Raw genomic sequence first — 21,214 nt, 5'->3', positions numbered from 1 at the left:
AGGAAAAAAAGAAAAAAAAAAAAAAAAGGACGGATTGGTCACACAGGTTCCAGTTGCAAGAATTTGGACCTGAGGTAACAGGTCATGCAAACCTTAGGTGGAAGGGGCCCGGGGAACAGATGGAGACAATCATGACAAAAGTGGCTGATCAGGAAACAAGTGTTTTCACATTTTATTAGCTATAGCACAGACTCCTAGAGCTGCCTGGACCCCCCACCCCCCACCACAGGGTCAGGCCTTCCCGGGAGCCCCTGCCTTTGCCGCCTGGGCCCGCTGGAACTCCTGCTGCAGCTGAGCCAGGGTCTCCCTCTGCTGCTCTGACTGCCGCTCCAGGTCCCGGAGCTGAGCTTCGTATCGCTTACTGAGGAGAGGCAAGTGAGGCAAAGAAGCAAATAAGAAGACTTATTTAGCTTGCTGAAGGGAAGAAACAGATCAATGGACAATTTAAAAATCTAGGGGAGGGCGGGAGGGAAAAGAAGTTAAAGAGGAAGAGGTGGGAGGAAGTGGACAGTAAGGGGCTACTCTGGAGAGCTACTCGAGGGTGGTTCCTCAACACCTTTACTCCAGCGGTGTCGCGCGCCTCCCCGTGTGGTGACACTCACATTTCAGCTGTGATATAGTCCAGTCTCTTCCCCACTGTGGCCCGAGCCTCTCCCAGTTCCTGTTTGACCAGCACAGGGCCCAGAAGTTTAAAGACCACGTTGGACCCATCCAGCAGGGCCAGCTCCTGATGGAAGGGGTGGGACACAAAGGATCAGAATCCTTGCCGGGACGGGTACCCTTCTTGCCCCACAAGTCCCACCTAGTCTCACCTCCTTCACGATATTGTTTTCTGTTAGTTGTGCTTCAAGCTTCTGCCTCCCTGACATGGATTTACTCAAGTCTGGGTGGGAGGAAAGACTTGATTAGAGGCATCACATGTGCTGCCCGACTCCCACAATCTCAGTACCAAGAAAATGGAACAGGGGAAGCGGATCAGAATGGAGGTGGCGAGTCCGGGGTGGGGAAGGAAACACGGTACCGGTCTGGCTGTGCGTTCGGAGTGAGTGAAGGGACGGGGGAGAGGCCACGGCCGATCCTGCTCCCTTACCCTTCTGTAGCTGTTGGTATTTCTCCACTTCTCCCTGTAGCTTCTTCTGGATCAGCTCGGCCATGGCGGAGACGAAAGCCTGCGGCAGCGGGCGAGGGGCGCTGGGGCTCACACTCTGGAAGGTACCCGGGCTCCCTTTAATGGTCTCTGGCCTGCAGAAATGACAGGCAGCCTCTCGGGGCACCGAAGCTTCTCCCCGTCGGATGTCGACTCGACCCAGGCGGTAGGGGGTGGCGGTTGAAACAAGATCCTCCCAAATCTCTCAACCGAAGCCTAGTCCCACTCACGTTCTGCCTTCAGAAGTATTGAAGGAAAAAAAAAAAAAAAAAACCCAAAAAAACCCCGGAAGTAAACAAAGAATGCTGGGAAAAGACTGCGCCGGAAGCTCTCCCTCTGATGCATGCCGGGAATCGTAGTTCCGGCGAGCTTAATAGGCGCCGTTCTGCTAAAACAAAACAAAACAAAATTTGAAGGTTTTAGGCAAGATGAGGCAAGGAAGCTGGAAAGGAAACTGGGACCTGATCCCGGACTTGCCTTTCTTTCCTTACTCGTTCATGAGTTGTCGCTCGGGAGGGCGAGAGCGCCCTCGTTCAAAATGGCGACTAAGGCTTCAACCCTGGCACAGCGCTGATTGGATGAAGGCGGGAGGACTTCCGGGAGGTCCCCGATGCGACCGTGGGACAGCTGAGGGGAGTTTGCACGTGGGTCGAGCTCAGAGTGGACTAGATGGAGACTGTCCTTAAGCCGAGCAGGGATGTCCCTCGCCAGAGGGACAAACCGCAGGCCAAGAAGAAGGTAGAGGTCTTCCTAGGGGTAGAAGGAAATTTTCAGCTGCGGGGTCGGAGGGGCGGAGCGCGGGCAGCGGAACCTCAGGGCCCCCGATCTGCCGGTAGAGACCGCGGAGATACTGGGAGAAGACCGCTCCGACCGCTCCTGCAGCCTCTCCCGGGCCCCCTCGTCGCAACAAGAGGAAGAGGAAGCTCCTTCCCCAGAAGCCAGGGAACACTCACACCCCGAAGAAGCCCCGGGTCCTGAAGAAACCCCGAGAACGGAGGAATCCGGAGCCTCAGCGGAGTTTGTCCGGGGTGAGCGCGGGACCTGCTTAGGTGGGCAGGGCTAGTCGCCTTGGGTTTTGAGGCTACAAAGGTTGGGGTCAGTCCGAGCTTGTCAGCGAATTGCCTCTTCTCGGCCCCAGGCCCAGGACCCATTCCCAGGTCCCGCCCCGGTCCCCGCGGAGGTGGCTCAGAAGTTCCGTCGCATTGACAAATCCAAAAAGGTGAGAACCACCCTGAGAGTGGGGTGGCAGGCAGGGAGTGTTTGGACAGAGGCGGGACCAGGTGGCTCTCCTGTGACCCCCCCTCACAGACACACCCTCACACACATGGTCTCTGGTAATGTTCCCCGTCCTTTCCCACCAATGATCTATGTAGCTGCCACATTCTAAGTCCAAAACCCGAAGCCGGCTTGCGGCCGCTGAAGCTGAGGAAGAGGAAGTGAGTGTCAAAGCTGCCCGTGCTGAGCTGCTGCTTGCCGAGGAGCCCGGGTAAGTGGACCCTGTTCTGGACCTCCCCAGCCCCTCCTTCATGGGACTGTCCTTTGTCATTTTTATGTGGGTGCACACTTCAAATATGAGGAAGCTGTCCTGCAGCCCTGATGCTCCCTTGCAGGTATCTAGAAGGGGAGGATGGGGAAGACACAGCAAAGATCCTCCAGGCCGACATCGTGGAAGCTGTGGACATTGCAAGTGCGGCCAAGGTGAGCCTGCAGGTGGGAAGGGCACCGGGCAAGAACGCAGCGGGGCCTTGAGGAGGTATTGACTGAAGTGAGCCAAGTGTTTCCTTGGGGACTGATGGGAGAGGAGTGAGGAGGAAGATAGGAAACCTACTGAACTGAGTCATTAAGACTAATAGAATTTAGCCTGACCAGGCGGTGGTGCAATGGATAGTGTCAGACTGGGACATGGAGGACCCAGGTTTGAGACCCTGAAGTCGCTGGCTTGAGCGCGGGCTCACCAGCTTGAGTGTGGGATCATTGGCTTGAGTAAGGGGTCACTCATTCTGCTTTAGCCCCCCTCCCCCTCCCGGTCAGGGCACATATGAGAAAGCAATCAATGAACAACTAAGGTGTCACAATGAAGAATTGATGCTTCTCATCTCTCTCCCTTCCTGTCTGTCTATTTATCTCACACACACACACACACACATATATAGACTAATAGAATTTGTAACTCCATCCCCCTTTCCTCTGGTGTCCGGCCCCCTCTCCACCCTACTGGACAGCAGTTGAGCTTCAGGACTCGTCCTTCGCCCACCCCAAAGTGGAGTGAGGAGCATGCAGGGCAAAGGATAAGCCAATTACTTCTTGATTCTTTTTTCCTTCTTTTTTTTTTTTTTTACAGAAACAGAGAGTCAGAGAGAGGAATAGACAGGGACAGACAGAAATGGAGAGAGATGAGAAGCATCAATTATTAGTTTTTTGTTGCAACACCTTAGTTGTTCATTGATTGCTTTCTCATATGTGCCTTGACCGTGGGCCTTCAGCAGACTGAGTGACCCCTTGCTCAAGCCAGTGACCTTGGGTCCAAGCTGGTGAGCTTTGCTCAAACCAGATGCCCACGTTCAAGCTGGCGACCTCGGGGTCTCGAACCTGGGTCCTCCACATCCCAGTCCAATGCTCTATCCACTGTGCCACTGCCTGGTCAGGCTTCTTGATTCTTTTTTTTAACTCTCCCCTTTCCCAGCACTTTGACTTGAACTTGCGGCAGTTCGGACCCTACCGGCTGAGTTACTCTCAGACTGGGAGGTAAGGTTGAATTCCGGCAACTCTTGAACGAGGACGTGGCCGTGTCTCCTTAACAATTTCAGCCATGCCCGCTTCAGCCGCGTGCCAGTGGGTGTCTGAGTGGGTGACGTGGGGAGTGGCCTGTGACTGGCCGGCATGTGAGGGTGAGCGTGTTTCGTGACCTGGAGAGAGCGGGCTGGGGTGCAGTGGACTTCAGGTGGTCTGAGGGTGCTCCCCTGCGTGGACACCTGCTGACTTCCCACCCCCAACAGACACTTGGCTTTAGGAGGGCGCCGGGGTCACGTGGCCGCCCTCGACTGGGTGACGAAGAGGCTCCTGTGTGAGATCAACGTCATGGAGGCCGTGCGGGACATCCGGTCGGTGGTCTCTGTCGGCGGCGGTGGTGGGGAGCCAGCCCACTCTTGGCTGAAGGACAGCTGTGACCCCCTTTCCCGCTGAGCCACTCCCCCCCCCCCCCAGGTTCCTGCATTCAGAGGCACTGCTCGCTGTCGCTCAGAACCGCTGGCTTCACATTTACGACAACCAGGGAATTGAACTCCACTGCGTCCGCCGCTGTGACCGCGTCACACGGCTTGAGTTCCTGCCTTTCCACTTCCTCCTGGCCACTGCTGTGAGTGGCTGTGCAGCACAGGGACTGGTGGGAGCCTCTGAAGCTGCTGCCCGTCCCCCGGGACCCCGGTGGGGGCGGCCAGGGCAGTCAGCACTCCCCCCTCTCCCAGTCAGAGACGGGGTTCCTGACCTACCTGGACGTGTCGGTGGGGAAGATCGTCACAGCCCTGAATGCCCGGGCTGGACGGCTGAACGTGCTGGCCCAGAACCCTTACAACGCCGTCATCCATCTCGGACAGAGCAATGGTTGGTCCTGGCTGAGCGTGGTCTCTGGCCGTCCTGCTCTGCTTTCCTTCTATATCTGTACTTCCCGAGTCCCGTCCAGTGGCCCTCTGCCTCCCCCTCAGTCTCCATCTTTCCCAAGTTTAATCTTCACTGCTTATGAGTAACTGGAGCTCTTCTCTGACCACCAGGTATTGTATCTTTATGGAGTCCGGCCATGAAGGAGCCACTGGCAAAGATTCTGTGTCACCGTGGTGGGGTCCGGGCTGTGGCAGTTGATTCTACAGGCACGTAAGTCACCTGTTTGGGCATTTGGTGCTGGCGGTCCCAGCTGGGCAGGGAGGTGTGGAAGGCGGGCTGCCCTCAGGAGCACAGACTCGGCGGTCTGGCTGCCTGGGTGTAAGTCCTGGTGCCAGCGCCGGTCCCCCGTGGAAGTGTGGGCACGTGTCACGAGCTCTGTGCTGCCCTTGCCTCACCCTGAGGGGGCGTGCGTGTCTAGCTCAAGAGACAGTAAACTTTTTCTTTTTTTTTTTTCCGAAGTTAGAAGCGGGGAGGGAGTCTCCCGCATGTACCCAACTGGAATCCACCCGGCATGCCCACCAGGGGACGATGCTCTGCCCATCTGGGGCATCGCTCTGTTGCATCCAGAGCCATTCTAGCTCCTGAGGCAGAGGCCACAGAGCCATCCTCAGCACCCGGGCCAACTTTGCTCCAATGGAGCCTTGGCTGTGGGAGGGGAAGAGAGAGACAGAGAGGAAGGAGAGGGGGAGGGGTGGAGAAGCAGATGGGTGCCTCTCCTGTGTGCCCTGGCCGGGAATCGAACCCGGGACTTCCACACGCCGAGCTCAACCACTGAGCCAACTTGCCAGGGCCAGTAAATTCTCTGTACAGAGCCAGATGGTATGTATAAATATTTTAGCCTTTGCCGGCCAAGAGGCAAAATGAGGGTGTTATGCAGGTACTTAAATAAGTAAAAAAAAGACCAAAAGAGCATCACAAATTTTTTTTTTTTTTGTATTTTTCTGAAGCTGGAAACGGGGAGAGACAGTCAGACAGACTCCCGCATGCGCCCGACCGGGATCCACCCGGCACACCCACCAGGGGCGAAGCTTTGCCCACCAGGGGGCGATGCTCTGCCCCTCCAGGGCGTCGCTCTGCCGCAACCAGAGCCACTCTAGCGCCTGGGGCAGAGGCCAAGGAGCCATCCCCAGCGCCCGGGCCATCTTTGCTCCAGTGGAGCCTTGGCTGCGGGAGGAGAAGAGAGAGACAGAGAGGAAGGAGGAGGGGGGATGGAGAAGCAGATGGGCGCTTCTCCTGTGTGCCCTGGCCGGAAATCGAACCCGGGTCCCCCGCACGCCAGGCCAACGCTCTACCGCTGAGCCAACCGGCCAGGGCCAGCATCACAAATTTTTAAGCAATGCCTGACCAGGTGGTGGCGCAGTGGATAGAACATTGAACTGAGATGCAGAAGACCCAGGTTCGAAACCCCAAGGTTGCCAGCTTGAGCTCAGGATTACCAGCTTTAGCGCCAGGTTCCTGGCTTGAGCTTGGGATCATAGACATGACCCATGGTCGCTGGTTTGAGCCCAAAGGTCGCTGGCTTGAAGCCCAGGTCGCTGGCTTGAGCAAGGGGTCACTCGCTCTACTGTAGCCCCCGGTCAAGGCACATGTGAGAAAGCAATCAATGAACAACTTAGGTTCCGCAATGAAGAATTGCTTCTCATCTCTTTCCCTTCCTGTCTTTCTGTCCCTAGCTGTCCCTTTCTCTTTCTCTGTCAAAAAAAAAAATAAATTTTTTTTAAGCAATGCAATTTGAAATATAACCACCAAATGCAATATTTTTCAAATACAAGCCTACTAATGAGAAGAATTGGATTCCTCTTTCTGAGGACATTTTGCCTAATTCACATTTAGAGTTTCTGTTCCATCTCATCAAACTCAACTGCAAATGTTTCTCTGTTAATGCTGACGTGCGGAGTGATTTCCCATATTTTCTATTCGGGAACGCCTTTCACACACAGACGGGGAACGACGTGGGTGGTCTGTGAGGTGCCCGCTGAGACTTGTAGCGCCCCGAAGCGCCAGCCCATCAGACCGGCGCTGTCCCGAGCGCTGTCCCGAGCTGTTGTAGCACAAAAGCAGGAAATGAGAGAATGGGGTTGTGTGCCAGGAAAACTATTTGTGGACACAACTTCATATGTTTATCCTCATCTCGAAATACTTTTTCTTTTTAAACCCGGAATGCTTCACGAATCTGCAGTTTATCCCTACGCAGCGGCCACGCTAATCCTTTCTGTGTGGTTCTGAGCTCAGTGCGTGGTGCAGCCCAAGTGAGCACTCCAAATATTCTTTTGATTTTTTTTCCAACCAGTTAAAAATGTAAAAACCATTCTTAACGTGTGAGCAGTACAGAAATAGGTGGTGGGCCGGATTTGTTGGGCCGCGGTTTGCCGGCCTGTTGTGGACCGTACTGTGAGTTCAGGCACACACAGCCCCGCAGAGGGGCCCGGTGAGTAGGGCACCGTGCCTCATCCTCGTTGTCATGGGAGATGACCCTTCAGGTCCTGCAGGTGATGTGGGGGTGGGGTGGGAGGAGGGATGGGTCTGCTTTGAATTTCTGTTCTTCCTTGGAGTATTTGCATTTTACATCTATACTGATTTGTATGTATGTCTGGATCTGGTGGACAGTTTGTTTGTTTTTAATACATGGGAGGCAAAGAGAGACTCCCACTAGCTCCCCTACCGGGATCCACCCAGCATGCCCTCTAGGGGGTGATGCTCAGCCCATCTGGGGCTTGCTCCATTGCTAGACAATTGAGCTATTTTCAGCAACTGAGGAGAAGCCATGGAGCCATCCTCAGCCGGGGGCCAACTTGCTGGAGCCATTCTAGCCATGGCTGCAGGAGGGGAAGAGAGAGAGAGAAAGAGAGGAAGGAAAGAAAAAAGGAAAGGAGGGAGGGAGGGAGGAGGGAAGGGAAGGAGGGAGGAAGGGGTAGGGTTGGAGAAGCAGATGGTTGCTTCTCCTGTGTGCCCTGGTCAGGAATTGAACCCGGGACTTCCACATGCCAGGCTGATGCTCTATCACTGGACCAATTGGTCAGGGCTGGTGGACAGTTTCTCACACAAGTTCTTGTGTGTTTTCCTCTAATTCCTTTCTTCCGTCAGGCCTCTGGGCAGCTGCAGTGGGCTGGGCTCTGTGCTAAGGTCCTGGGGTATAAGGATGAATTGGTCATCGAGTCCACCCTCGTGTAGTGTTCTCGTTATATTTTTTATTTTTAATTTGTTTGTTTTACAAAAAACAAGTGGCAGCAGTTTATGGGAGTGATTGGCCAGGCAGGGCGTTTGGTTTCTATTCCATTGTCTTCCATCACCCCAGCCTTGATGTCACTGGATCGGGCACCCCACTCCCAGGGTTCTTCCTTGCTTGCTCCTCTGATGCCACATTTTCCTGTCACCCACAGTTGGACTTCTCTGACACAGCCCCATGTTCCTTAGCCATCAGGAATAGCAGGAATCAAAAGCACTGATCACTAGAAAGAAAGAAAGGACAGAAAGAAAGAGAAAGGGAAGGAAAATAAAAAAAACAAACATGCAGCTTACTGAGTGTCCAGGTAGCCCGGCCCTGCTGCTCCTGAGGTCCTCTCCCCCCAGGGCCCTCCCGGTCAGTTTCTGTCCGTCCCTGTCCCTGCTGTCTCGGCGGGCACGCATGGCGCTCGCGGCCAGTTTCCAGCCTCGTCTTCCCTTCTGTGTGGTTCCGCGGCTGTTGTCGGGATGACCTTTCCCACCAGCCGCTTTCCTCCCTTTACATTGCCGCTCGAGATTCTGTGTTAAATATAAACGACGTGACTGTTAGGTTGTTCTGAAGGCAAAGGAGAAGCTCACTAGGCACCGACCGGAAGCCTTCTAGAGGCTTCGAGCACTGAGACTCCCAGAGTTGTATCTTTGGGAACCACTGGTTTGGTTCCGCCCGTTAGACTCGGGCGCTGTGCCAGCCTGGGTCTCGGAGAGTGGGGTGGCCCTGCCCGGACTCTCTGCCTTCTCTGGGCCGCTGGACTCGGGCGCTGTGCCGGCCTGGGTCTTGGAGAGTGGGGTGGCCCTGCCCGGACTCTCTGCCTTCTCTGGGCCACTGGGTGGGGTGGCCTGGCCCCGGGCTCTCGGCCTTCTCTGGGCCGCTGGACTCGGGCTGCAGTGCCGGCCTGGGTCTCGGAGAGTGGGGTGGCCCCGCCTGGGCTCTCTGCCTTCTCTGGGCTGCTGGACTCGGGCGCTGTGCCAGCCTGGGTCTCGGAGAGTGGGGTGGCCTGGGTCCGGGCGCTCTGCCTTCTCTGGGCCGCTGGACTCGGGCGCTGTGCCGGCCTGGGTCTCGGAGAGTGGGGTGGCCTGGCCCCGGGCGCTCTGCCTTCTCTGGGCCGCTGGACTCGGGCGCTGTGCTGGCCTGGGGCTGAGAGTGGGGTGCCCTGGCCCTGGGCTCTCGGCCTTCTCTGGGCCGCTGGACTCGGGCGCTGTGCCGGCCTGGGACTCAGAGAGTGGGGTGCCCTGGCCCCGGGCTTTCGGCCTTCTCTGGGCCGCTGGACTCGGGCACTGTGCCGGCCTGGGTCTCAGAGGGTGGGGTGGCCCGGCCCCGGGCTCTCGGTCTTCTCTGGGCCGCTGGACTCGAGCTGCAGGCTGCCCTTCCAGGGCTGCCCAGGGCCGCTGCTGCCGTTCCCTGGGCTTCGTCAGCTCGCTTGCGGAGGTCTGGTCAACACTTGGGTGCTGCACAGCTCGTGGAGCTTAGGCCCAGCCCTGCTCATCTCTGCTCGTCCTCCAGAGTGACCCGTCCCGGGAGCCCCCGTAACCCCTGGTTTGCACCGATGGCCATTGAATTCTAGCTCTACACTCACTCCAGTTTCCTTTCTGAGTCAGTGTCCTCATCTGTAAAAGGGAAATAAACATGGAACTTGCCCTGTTTGTCCGATGTGTAACCAAGAGGCTGCCTGCAGCGTTTGCTGTGATCGTCGTGGTTACCATCCGTCTTTTCCCTTTTATTTTATTTTTATTTATTGATTTTAGAGAGAGGAAGGGGAATAAACAGAAACACTGATTTGTTCCGCTTATTCATGCATTCACTGGCTATCTCCTGTATGTGTCCTGACCGGGGATCTAACCTGCAGCCTTGTGTGTCAGGACGATGCTCTAACCCACGGAGCTGCCTGGCCAAGGTCACTCAGTTTTTTTCTCCCCAACTGGACTTGATGCCTGGACTTGACCCACAGGCCTGCTCAGTAACACTGGTTCCTGATTGACTAACTCCCCTCCCTCAGGTACATGGCCACCTCTGGCCTGGACCACCAGCTGAAGATCTTTGATTTGCGAGGGACATTCCAGCCCCTGAGCGCTCGGACCCTGCCGCAGGGAGCAGGGCACCTGGCCTTCTCCCAGCGGGGACTGCTGGCTGCGGGAATGGGTGACGTGGTCAACACGTGGATGGGGCAGGGCAAAGCCAGCCCCCCCTCCCTGGAGAAGCCCTACCTCACCCACCGGCTCTCAGGCCACGTGCATGGCCTTCAGTTCTGCCCCTTTGAAGACGTGCTGGGGGTGGGGCACAGTGGGGGCGTCACCAGCATGTTGGTCCCCGGTGAGTGGGTCAGGGGGTGGGGCTGAGACAGCCTGGAGGGGGGGAGGGGAGGGGAGGGAAGGAGAGCTTGGGCAGGCCGCAGTGCTGAACTGGATTCTTGTTTATGGCTCCGCACTCTTCCCTCCCTCCGTCCAGGGGCTGCTGAGCCCAACTTTGATGGCCTGGAGAGTAACCCGTACAGGAGCCGGAAGCAGCGGCAGGAGTGGGAGGTGAAGGCCCTGCTGGACAAGGTGAGGATGTGTGGCCTGGGGTGGGGGAGGGGACAGCTCCCATGCTGGGGCTCTTGGGAAGACTGGCATTTGGCAGTCTCCCTGGCTTCGGTCCCTCTTTGGGGCCACCCTTCCTACCCATTCCTATCCCTCTGTGACTCCTCCAGGTGCCTGCAGAGCTCATCTGTCTGGACCCACGAGCCCTGGCCGAGGTTGACGTGATCTCTTTGGAGCAGGCAAAGAAGGAACGGATCGAGAGGCTGGTAGGGAGCGGAGCCCTGAGTGCTGAGGCCCATCCTCCCCGCCATGTCCCCAGAAGCGAGGCACAGCAGGTGGCTGCAGCCACAGTGCCCATCTCTGAGGCTGCTCCAGACTTCACCTGTTCCCTCCCCCTCCGCCCCAGGGCTATGACCCCGAGTCCAAGGCCCCCTTCCAGCCCAAGCCGAAGCAGAAGGGCCGGAGCTCCACAGCCAGCCTGGTGAAGAGGAAGAGGAAGGTCATGGACGAAGAACACAGGGTAAAGGAACACGCAGGGGGTGGGCCAGGCCTCCCACGAGCCGCCCCTGCCAGCCTGCCGCCTCTCACTGCTGTCTCCCCACCCCAGGACAAGGTCCGGCAGAGCCTCGAGCAGCAGCCGCAGAAACAAGATAAGGCGGCCAAGCCTGTGGGCGCCCGGCTATCTGCCCTGGACAGATTCGTGCACTGAGCCAGGTTATAGGGCGGCCTGGGAACAACAGTTTTTCTGCGAGATCACCCATGGGGGAATGACCCTGTCTCCTTCCCAACTTAGAGTGGACAGCTGGCTCCTGGGGTGGGTGGGGATTAAAGATGAAGGTGAGTTTTTGGATAAGGCGTCTGCATTGTCCTGTGAACCTGTTCCCCTCCTTTGCCCCAGCACAGGGTGACCTGAGCCTGCAAGGGGCCACGGTGTTCTGCCTCTGCCCCCACCACCTCTCTCGTGGTCGCTGTAGCCTTAGCTTTGCTGTTTGGGGGCCTTTGTCCTCACAGAGGCTGTCTCCTCCCAAGTCCCTGGGGGTGTCCGTCCCGTCCAGTAGAGTCTGCATCTCCCAGGGCCCCCGGGTCTGTGTGCTGGGAGGACCATACTGCACTCGGAGAGGGAGAGACAAGTTTATTGAAGAGCTCGTGCCCCGTCCTTCCACAGCAGGAAGGGAGAACCCCGGCCTTGTTTTCCTCTCCTGATGACCATCTTTGGGGCTGGCTGGCCACCAGGGCCTCGGTCTCCCTTATATCCTTTCTTTTTTTGTATTTTTCCGAAGCCAGAAACGGGGAGGCAGTCAGACAGACTCCTGCATGCGCCCGAACAGGATCCACCCGGCACGCCCACCAGGGGGCGATGCTCTGCCCATCTGGGGCCTCACTCTGTTGCGACCAGAGCCACTCTAGCGCCTGAGGCGGAGGCCACAGAGCCATCCTCAGCGCCCGGACCAACTCTGCTCCAATGGAGCCTTGCCTGCGGGAGGGGAAGAGAGAGAGGGGGGGAGGGGTGGAGAAGCAGATGGGCGCTTCTCCTGTGTGCCCTGACCGGGAATCGAACCCGGGACTCCTGCACTCCAGGCGACACTCCCCTTTATACCCTTCTGTCTTCAGCGACAGACTGGCACTCTGGTACAGGGAAACTGTTCAGTTGCAGCCAGCTGCCTCGGGCTGGGGAGAAAGGTTGTGGGGGTGCAGGCTGGGCCCTCAGGTCCTGTGAAGCCAGGCTATTGCCCTGCAGCGCAGGGTGCCCAGGAACTCCTCAAGCCAGGAGCAGAAGGGCACAGGCCTTTCCCCGTCACTGCCGCCCACCAGCTTCCAGGCTTCCTGCATCTTCCAGGGGTCCAACCTGTGGGATGTCAGCAGGAATTTCCCGTAGCAGCACCGGTCCAGGGGGTAGTGGGTGGCACCAGCCAGCCTGATACAGTGGGTCGGGCTGAGGCCCCCTCGTCGGGCACTTACCCCCACAAAGACATCCTCCAGGGGCAGAGGGGGTGCCCGGCTGGCCACTCTGAGGATGAGCTGCACAGCGGAAGCAGACAGCACGTACCCTGTGCCAGAGGCGTAGGGTGGAAAGGGGCCCCAGCTGGGAAGCCACTGCTCCTCTGACACCTGGTGCTTGCCCCCTGGTGTCCGAGAGGGGTGCACCCGCCAGTGCACACGACCCAAGTACAAAAGAGGCACAGGCCGCACCCCCAAGGTGGGGTCTCCTCTTTCCGAGTCTTCATCTCCAGCCTCAACCTCTCTCCGCGGCTCCATGGCTCTCTCCCATTGCTCCCAACGGCCCCCTCGCCGGACCAGCTCTGATACCAGCTCCGGGACATTGACGAACACATCATCGTCGGTCTTGAGGATGTAGCGGGCCATGGGGCAGTGTCTGTCCGCCCAGTTCAGCCCACTGAGGGTCTTCAGGGTAAGGTTGCGGTAAGAGTCCTGGAAGGCCGCTTGCAAGATGTCCCCCTGGGCCGCTGACTCCCGTGCCAGGAGGTCGTCCCGGGAGCCCTGGGTGGGATGCCAGCCTCGCGGCTCTCCCAGGAGAAAAAGCGTCTGCACTCGGAGTCCCCGGGCCTGGCGCTGCCCACCCCACGAGGCCCGGATGGCGTTTCTCTGGTTCCGGTTCTCCGGGGCCGTGCACACCAGGATAAGCAGGAAAGGAGGGGCGCCGGGCCCACCACATGCGTCCTCGTTGGGGATCAGGAGGCGGGGCAGGGCCAGGGGCGGCCCCGGGGAGGCCGGGGCCGGGACCAGGGAGGCCAGCGAGAGGCTCAGCAGCTCCTCCCCGAGGCCCGAGGGCCCGAAGAGGGTCCAGAAGACCACCAGCAGCAGGGCGGCCAGGAGGAGGCGCCGGAAGAGGCTGAGGGGCATGGCGTGGCGCAGTCAGAGGGGACCTGGGGAGGAAGACGGAGGGCGGTCGGAGGGCGCAGAGCCCGGCTCTCGGCAACCTGGGTCCCTAACCGGCCGCGCCGGGGATGGGGCGAGCGGAGCGCGCGAGCGGCACCAACGCTGGAAGGTGCCGAGACGCAGACGCGGGAGAAGGCACGGCGGCCCGCGGCTGGAGCTGCGGGGAGGTTACCTGGTCGCGGGCCCGCCACGCCGAGCCTCGGCTCCATGGTTGGTGGATGCAGCAGCCCCGCCCTTCCCCAGGAAGGGTGTGGCGCCGCGCGAGCTCCCAGAATCCCGGCCGGAAGCTTCGCAACGCCGACCCCCATAGGAGTGGGGCCTTTCCGGGCACCGGGCGGGGATCTGATTGGGCCACCAGTGTCTTCACGGAGGTCTTCCTAACCACGGTCACATCTCAGGTGCGGAGCCCATCAATTCCGTGTCAAAGTCTGCACCCGCATCCAACGTGCTGACACCAGCTCCCGCATTAGAAACCTAGCGTGGTTAAAACCCGTGGGCTCCCCCTTAAGGCCTAGTGCTGATTGTCCCAACTTCCTCATACCTGAGGGGTGGGGAGCAAAACCATTGATTTAATCAAAACCACAGGCACTGATTGCGCTGCTGAGTGGGACATCAGTTAAGACTTGGGAAAGCGACCAGTAGCGTCCTTCAGGATAGCTAGCATTCCCTACCAGTATCCACATAAGAAAAAATCACAAAGGAGCCATAGGTGTATAAACTATTTATTTAACAGACAAGGCCTACAAATTTATTTCTTCTTGGACACACCCACAGTGCGACCCCGGCGGCCCGTAGTCTTGGTGTGCTGGCCTCGAACACGAAGACTGCAGGGGAGAACACAGAATCACGGGTTATACACATTACACGGAAAGTTATGGGAGGAGACGGAGCACGAGGGAAAAGGGGACCTCCAGCCCAACTCACCCCCAGAAATGGCGCAGCCCTCTGTGGGCCCGAATTTTCTTCAGCCGCTCCAGGTCTTCCCGAAGCTTGTTGTCCAGACCATTGGCCAGGACCTGGATGAGGAAGAGGGTGAGGGATGTTTCACCCCCACCTGCGACCAATTCTATCCCAATTGGAAGCCCGCCTTTCTCCAATCTCTCATCTCCACACACACCTGGCTGTATTTTCCATCCTTCACATCCTTCTGCCGGTTCAAGAACCAGTCTGGGATCTTGTACTGGCGTGGGTTCTGCATAATGGTGATCACACGTTCCACCTGGCAGACAGGACGAGTCAGATCCATCCAGAGGGCGTCCCTGCCAGGTGGGCCTGCCCCTGCCCCAGCCCCCTTCTGTCCTCACCTCATCCTCTGTGAGCTCCCCTGCTCTCTTGGTGAGGTCGATGTCTGCTTTCCTCAATACCACGTGAGCGTATCTTCGCCCCACACCCTGAGGAGAGGTTTTGGAATTAGGCCTGTGTTTGTTTTCTGGTTCTTTATAGCCTTATTATTCAAATAGCACACAAAGGCAGGGCTGCAATAACCTGGCACTTGGTCTTTTCCAGATGACCTGTGTACCTCACCCACTTTCCAGATAAGCCTAAAACCACTAATCAGAAAGGAGGAAAATAGTTTTGTTTGTTCAGGAGCAGGGCTGAACCCAGACCAGAGAGCTTGAGGTAGGTGAGCTTGGAGAGCAGGGGCTTTTCTTTGACGCTGGCCAGCACAGGCACTGCTGGTCAATGCTGGCCACCAGACACTGCAGTGGCACTCGCAGCAGTGCCTTCTGATATCCATCCTGCAGAGGACAAAAGGCCCGACTCTCAGACCAGATACAGCTTCAAAGCAGCATGACGAGGGTCTTTTGGTCAACAATGTTGATCCAAAGGTAGGGCTGTCAGTTGCTTGGATTCTCTAAAGGTCAGAATTCTTTTTTTTTCTTAGTGTAGGGTGACAGATGGACACAGGAAGGGAGAGATGAGAAGCATCAATTCTTTGTTGCAGCACCTTAGTTGTTCATTGCTTTCTTACATGTACCTCAACTGGGGGTTGAGCAGAGTGAGTGGCCCGTTGCTCAAGCCAGTGACCTCAGGGTTTTGAACCTGGGTCTTCTCGGTGTCCCAGGCTAACATGCTATATACACTGCACCACCACCTGGTCAAGCAAGGTCATAATTCTCTGTATAACGCACTGAATCCCCATGTTTTTCAAGATCACTAACTTGATTCTGTTAGCACCCTAAGATGACCAGGCCCCAGGGAACTGCCTGTATACTGGGTTAAATAGTGCCCCCCCACACACACACAATGTATCTCCACCCAGAATCTCAGAATGCAACCTTATTTGGAAACACACAGAATCTGGAAAATATTGGTTCATTAGAATGAGGCTATACTAGATTAGGGATCACCCCCTAAATCCAATGACCATATCCTCACAAAAGAAGACACAGAAACAGAAGGAAGGTCATGCAATCACATGAAGTCAAGAGGCTGGAGCGTGATGCAGCTGCAGGACAAGGGACATACAGGCTTGCTGGTGACCACCAGCATATAAAAGGACAGGTTTCGGCCCTGGCCGGTTGGCTCAGTGGTAGAGCGTCGGCCTGGCATGCAGGAGTCCTAGGTTCGATTCCCGGCCAGGACACACAGGAGAGGTGCCCATCTGCTTCTCCACCCCTTCCCCTCCCACACCCAAGGCTCCATTGGAGCAAAGTTGGCCTGGGCGCTGAGGATGGCTCTGGTTGCAACAGAGTGGCGCCCCAGACGGGCACAGCATCGTCCCCTGATGGGTATGCCAGGTGGATCCTGGTCAGGTGCATGCGGGAGTTTGCCTCCCCGTTTCCAACTTCAGAAAAATACAAAAAAAAAAAAAAAAAAGGACAAGTTTCCCAAAGCCTTCAGAGGGAACACAGCCCTGCCAGCCTCCAGACTGAAAGGAAGCTTGTCGTTTTAAGCCCACAAGTCTGCGCTATGTGGTAACCTATTACACTAGCCCCAGGAAATGAGATGGTATTTCCCCTCTGTAAGATAGTGCCCTAGTAAATCAAGTTATCAGATTCAGAAGAGACCAGGGTATAAGTTTTCCAAATTTAAATATGTGCAAATGAAATAGTATGTCTGAGATTTACCTTAAAACGTGTAGACAGGGAAGGATATAGATGAAACAAGATCTCCAATATTTAACTACATGATACACCCACCACAGGGGCTATTATATTAATTTTCTTCCCTTTACTTTAAAATATTTAAAACTTTCCATAATCAAGTTTTTTAAAAGATACTGTCAAGATAAGGTTTTTTTTTTTTTCCAGAGACAGAGCGAGAGTCAGAGGGATAGATAGGATGACAAACAGACAGGAATGCAGAGAGATGAGAAACATCAATCATCAGTTTCTTGTTGCTACACCTTAGCTGTTCATTGATTGCTTTCTCATATGTGCCTTGACTGGGGGGCTACAGCAGACCCAGTGACCCCTTACTCAAGCCAGCAACCTGGGCTCAAGCTGGTGAGCTTTGCTCAAACCAGAAGAGCCCGCACTAAAGCTGGCAATCTCAGGGTCTCGAAACTGGGTCCTCTGCATCCCAGTCCGACACTCTACCCACTGTGCCACCGTCTGGTCAGGCTGTCAAGCTAAGGTTTCTGAAAGCCCCATTTACGGAATCTAAATAATGGCCTGTCAATTTTATACGTTGGATCCATAGATGACCCCTTTGCTGGCCCTAGATCACCCTTACTTCCTCCATCTTAGAGTACATACACTACAGGGGACCAGCACTCAGCTCTGTAGTCCAATAGCCTGAACCATGTAATAGAATAGGTGATACCAACTTAATATGACTCTCTGGAAGTATTTAGAAGTGTTATTCACAGAGGGATTGGCCTTTGGGCATAAGTCCTCATAAAAAACAGTGGGTGCTTCCCAGTCCTTGTTAACTAAATCCAACCCTTCTCCTTCCACGTTTCCCAATAACCCAAAGATGGCAGTTATCCCCAATTTAGTGGAAGAACAGAAGACCAGCCAATGTTAAAGAATACCCATAGCATATGTCCTGGCTGGTTGGCTCAGTGGTAGAGTGTCAGCCTGGCGTGCAAGAGTCCCGGGTTCAATTCCTGGACAGGGCACACAGGAGAAGCGCCCATCTGATTCTCCATCCCCCACCTCCGGCCTCAGGCCCTTAAAGAAAAAAAAGGGCTCAGCCTGACCAGGCAGTGGCACAGTGAGTAGAGCATCGGACTGGGATGCAGAGGACCTAGGTTCGAGACCCCGAGGTCACCAGCTTGAGCGTGAGCTCATCTGGCTTGAGGAAAAACAAAAACAAAAACAAAGAAAAAAAAACCTCATCAGCTTGGACCCAAGGTCGCTGGCTCGAGCAAGGGGTCACTCGGTCTGCTGCCTGTGGTCAAGGCACATATGAGAAAGCAATCAATCAATGAACTAAGGTGTCGCAACAAAAAACTGATGATTGATGCTTCTCACCTCTGCGTTCCTGTGTCTGTCCCTATCTATCCCTCTCTCTGTCCCTGTAAAAAAGAAAAGGCTCAGTTGAACAACATCCCCAGGTGGGCAGAGCATAGCCCCCTAGTGGGCTTGCCGAGTGGACCCAGGTGGGGCACACGTGGGAGTCTGTCTTTCTGCCTCCCCGCTTCTCATCAAAAATTTTCTCAGCCAATGTTTCCAAATGGAAAGCAGGAAGGGGTCACCAGAGAACAATCTTGCAGGATCTTTACTACCACTAAATGCCCTTCTGCTTGTGTCAGCATCCACTCCATTCTTCATCCCTCCCTGGCCAGTTAACTTTACTTACCACTTATTTATTTGTATTTTCTGAAGTGGGAAGCGGGAGGCAGTCAGACTCCCGCATGTGCCTGACAGGGATCCACCCAGCATGCCCACCTGGGCTGTTGCTCCCTTGTGGCCAAAGACATTTTAGTGCCTGAGACCGAGGCAATGGAGCCATTCTCAGCACCAGGGCCAACTGTGCTCCAATGGAGCCTTGGCTGCGGGAGGGGAAGAAAGAGATAGAGAAAGGAGAGGGGGAAGGGTGGAGAAGCAGATGGGTGCTTCTCCTGTGTGTACCCTGGCCAGGATTTGAACCTGCTTTGCTGACCACTTCTTCAATCACATCTTTTGAGACACTCCTTCCTACACTCAGCCCGCCTTTCCCCCACTCTGGATCTTTAACAAAAGACTACCTCCAAAGAGCTCACTGGTTGTTCAGTGGATAAGATCGTCAGCCAGGTGCCTGGACGTCCTGGGTTGATTTCTAGTCAGGGCACACATGAGAAGTGACTGATTCTCTCCCCCTCCCGCAGCCAGTGGCTTGATTGATTCTAGCTTTGGCCCCAAGTGGAGGTTGCCAGGTGGATCGTGGTCAGGGGGCTCCTGTGAGAGCATCTCCCCTTCTCTCACTTAAAAATAAATAAAGAAAATAAAAAGACTATCTCCAAACTTTAGTTCTCTCAGCGGAGGAAGAGCTAGCTGCCTCTGCCAGCTGTTCACAAAACTAGCAAACTCCTCAGTACTCATGTATAGAATAACCTTCCCCACCGACATCAGCGTGTCGGGATTCCTAAAGAGGCTTCTCATCAAAATGCTCATTCAGTGCCTGCAACTGCTTTAGTCCAACTGTTTACTACACTACAAAAGCTACAACAGATATTTAACTAAAGTAAAACACAAAACCAACTCATTTTGAGGAGGCCAGTTAACTTTGCTTACCAAGTCTTTTATTTACTTATTGTGGCTAATGGGACACTTCCCATTAGCCAGTCACCTTTTACCTTTAGTGACAACCCTTGAAAAAGGTACAGCTGTTTCCAAGACCGAGGCGACCTTCTTACACACAAATTAAGAATAAAAGTTGTGCTCCTTATGGTACAGGTTAAAAACCAAGAAAATGTGATGAAGCTACTTTAATTCTGAATGAACTCATCAGGAAAACACGGTTTCCTTTAATACTCTCCAAAACCAGCTAACAACATAGCTGGTAACAGCCACTCCCTAGCACCACCTGAGCCACCTAGCATGCACCAGAAGTGGGGGGGGGGGGGGGGGGCTGTGAACAAGCCAGGGCTATCCCTGACCCCACCAACGGTGGGCACACTGGTAGGAAAGAAGTCATTCAGCCATCTGCACAACTAATTACACATATTCCAAAAAATAAAAACAAAATACCCCTCTCTGGATGGAAGGCTAAGAGGTCATTATGTTGATGAAGGGTGAAACCCAAGCTTCCAGCCACCAACTTCACCTGATGAGTTAAGTACTGGTTCCTGCTACCCACTGCAGAGGGGCAGTGACTTTCACCCCTGGCATCTGAGAACGTCCTGCTCAGAAGACAGTGCCAATCTTCCCACCTCTACTTTTTTTTTTTTTTACAGAGACACAGAGAGAGTCTGAGGGAGAGATAGATAGGGACAGACAGACAGGATCGGAGAGAGATGAGAAGCATCAATCATTAGTTTTTCGTTGTGACACCTTAGTTGTTCATTGATTGCTTTCTCTCATATGTGCCTTGACCGCAGGGCTACAGCAGACCGAGTGACCCCTTGCTCGAGCCAGCGACCTTGGGTCCAAGTTGGTGAGCCTTGCTCAAACCAGATGAGCCTGCGCTCAAGCTGGTGACCTCGGGGTCTTGAACCTGGGTCCTCGGCATCCCAGTGGACGCTCTATCTACTGCGCCACCGCCTGGTCAGGCTTCCAACCTCTACTTTTACTCACACTTGGGATCCGTCGGCATTTCTGCTCACCCCTCCAAATGCACTGTTATCTAACTTACAGGGCATACCCACGCCACAGGAAGGGCTGCTGTCCCGATGCAGAGGGAAGGGGGCAGACCCCAAACCTAGAACGCTCACAGGACGGCTGGCCGTCCAGGAAAACCCTACGGATTCAGGAGGATACCCAAACCCACTCCCCGTTCCCTCGGGGAAGTACTTTGGCTTGACCGGAGGCCGTTTTCTGGCTAACTCTTACTTACCTTTTGGGGAAACCGTGTGGAAAGGGGTGCAGGGAACTCCCCAGTAGCGGGGATGATCTGGTTGGGGCTTATGTTTCCACAACCTTGCCTCACAGCTTTTTAAGGTCGGAAGAACCCAGGCTTCCACTTCTATCGTCCACTCCTTTACCCTACACTTTACCTTAATGGCAGTGATGGCAAAGGCTATCTTCCGCCGACCATCGATGTTGGTGTTGAGTACTCGCAAAATGTGCTGGAACTTCTCGGGAATCACTAGAGACTGATCAGATTGGGGGGAGAAAGTACACACCGGTTGAGCTACGATCACATCACAAACCCCCACGGGCACGTTACACTCGGGACACAGGGAGCAACGCGCCCCGTGCTCAGGTGTGTCCACACCGACGGCGACCTCCTTAGTCCTGCGGGGCCGCAGGTACACGAAAGTGCTCGGGGGAGAATGCAACCCCTGGGAGACAGGACCCATCTGCCTGTTTCCAAAAGTGCACTCTGTGCGAGGGGCAGAGGCCGGAGGTCCCCCAAACGCGCCCAGAGCCGGTCGCCGCTTTCGAGCGCCCGGGGAACGACTCTTCCTCCTGGCCCCACTCCCCAGTAAAACGACACGTCTCTAGTCGTTCCTTCCCAGAGGCGCGATCCGAAAGTTCCACACGGAAAGTCGCAGGCCCCTAAGACAGGGTGTTCTCGGCTCCCCGATAGCAGACTTTCCCTGCCCCAGTTCCGATGTCGCCGGATCCCCAAGGCGGATTGGAGTCTTACCATGGCGCCAACGGCGTGTAGGCCTCCTGTGGAAGAGAGAGCGGAAGTGACGCAACAGATTTTTATAGGGAGCAGGCGGAAGAGGCGGGGCGGACT

The 21,214-nt window shown here is 55.6% G+C and overlaps 4 protein-coding genes across 5 annotated transcripts; 1 reads left to right on the top strand and 3 right to left on the bottom strand.

Moving 5' to 3' along the window:
• Positions 1–145: 145 nt before the first annotated feature.
• PFDN6 (prefoldin subunit 6) lies at positions 146–1,414 on the bottom strand. The gene is made up of 4 exons (XM_066252903.1): positions 1,091–1,414; positions 813–883; positions 603–727; positions 146–361 (listed from the first exon to the last, which is right to left on the bottom strand). The coding sequence occupies exons 1-4, from the start codon at positions 1,152–1,154 to the stop codon at positions 232–234; spliced, it is 390 nt and encodes a 129-aa protein (XP_066109000.1). The 5' UTR covers positions 1,155–1,414; the 3' UTR covers positions 146–231.
• Positions 1,415–1,724: 310 nt separating this feature from the next.
• On the top strand, positions 1,725–11,393 carry WDR46 (WD repeat domain 46). Its single transcript, XM_066274815.1, has 15 exons — positions 1,725–1,885; positions 1,984–2,175; positions 2,286–2,366; positions 2,521–2,633; positions 2,758–2,845; positions 3,831–3,892; positions 4,144–4,248; positions 4,352–4,502; positions 4,612–4,747; positions 4,915–5,014; positions 10,021–10,334; positions 10,470–10,564; positions 10,711–10,806; positions 10,947–11,060; positions 11,148–11,393. Exons 1-15 carry the CDS (start codon positions 1,817–1,819, stop codon positions 11,247–11,249), a joined length of 1,818 nt encoding a protein of 605 aa, XP_066130912.1. The 5' UTR covers positions 1,725–1,816; the 3' UTR covers positions 11,250–11,393.
• Positions 11,394–11,657: 264 nt separating this feature from the next.
• Positions 11,658–13,995, bottom strand: B3GALT4 (beta-1,3-galactosyltransferase 4). Of its 2 annotated transcripts, none has more exons than XM_066275034.1 (2): positions 12,500–13,995; positions 11,658–12,014 (listed from the first exon to the last, which is right to left on the bottom strand). In XM_066275034.1, the coding sequence occupies exons 1-2, from the start codon at positions 13,400–13,402 to the stop codon at positions 11,919–11,921; spliced, it is 999 nt and encodes a 332-aa protein (XP_066131131.1). In that variant the 5' UTR covers positions 13,403–13,995; the 3' UTR covers positions 11,658–11,918. The 2 variants fall into 2 exon arrangements, with proteins under 2 accessions (XP_066131131.1, XP_066131039.1); XM_066274942.1 differs by having other exon boundaries at positions 11,658–13,425; positions 13,611–13,995.
• Positions 13,996–14,142: 147 nt separating this feature from the next.
• Positions 14,143–21,156, bottom strand: RPS18 (ribosomal protein S18). Its single transcript, XM_066275165.1, has 6 exons — positions 21,119–21,156; positions 20,523–20,621; positions 14,743–14,829; positions 14,556–14,657; positions 14,363–14,454; positions 14,143–14,262 (listed from the first exon to the last, which is right to left on the bottom strand). The coding sequence occupies exons 1-6, from the start codon at positions 21,119–21,121 to the stop codon at positions 14,187–14,189; spliced, it is 459 nt and encodes a 152-aa protein (XP_066131262.1). The 5' UTR covers positions 21,122–21,156; the 3' UTR covers positions 14,143–14,186.
• Positions 21,157–21,214: the final 58 nt, after the last annotated feature.

This window comes from Saccopteryx bilineata, chromosome 1, assembly GCF_036850765.1.
Source record: "Saccopteryx bilineata isolate mSacBil1 chromosome 1, mSacBil1_pri_phased_curated, whole genome shotgun sequence".
In the NCBI taxonomy this organism is placed as follows: Eukaryota; Metazoa; Chordata; class Mammalia; order Chiroptera; family Emballonuridae; genus Saccopteryx; species Saccopteryx bilineata.
This window is presented reverse-complemented; position numbering and strand designations above follow the sequence as displayed.

Coding starts and splice junctions, on each gene's coding strand:
- PFDN6 (XM_066252903.1), bottom strand. CDS start 1,154: ATGGCCGAGCTGATCCAGAAGAAGCTACAGGGAGAAGTGGAGAAATAC. Junction 884..1,090: donor ATACCAACAGCTACAGAAGG/GTAAGGGAGCAG, acceptor CCTCCCACCCAG/ACTTGAGTAAATCCATGTCA. Junction 362..602: donor GACTATATCACAGCTGAAAT/GTGAGTGTCACC, acceptor GCCTCTCCTCAG/TAAGCGATACGAAGCTCAGC.
- B3GALT4 (XM_066274942.1), bottom strand. CDS start 13,402: ATGCCCCTCAGCCTCTTCCGGCGCCTCCTCCTGGCCGCCCTGCTGCTG.
- WDR46 (XM_066274815.1), top strand. CDS start 1,817: ATGGAGACTGTCCTTAAGCCGAGCAGGGATGTCCCTCGCCAGAGGGAC. Junction 4,503..4,611: donor ACTTCCTCCTGGCCACTGCT/GTGAGTGGCTGT, acceptor CCCCTCTCCCAG/TCAGAGACGGGGTTCCTGAC. Junction 10,335..10,469: donor CACCAGCATGTTGGTCCCCG/GTGAGTGGGTCA, acceptor CCCTCCGTCCAG/GGGCTGCTGAGCCCAACTTT.
- RPS18 (XM_066275165.1), bottom strand. Junction 14,830..20,522: donor TTGCCATCACTGCCATTAAG/GTAAAGTGTAGG, acceptor ACCTCTCCTCAG/GGTGTGGGGCGAAGATACGC. Junction 14,658..14,742: donor GGGAGCTCACAGAGGATGAG/GTGAGGACAGAA, acceptor CCTGTCTGCCAG/GTGGAACGTGTGATCACCAT.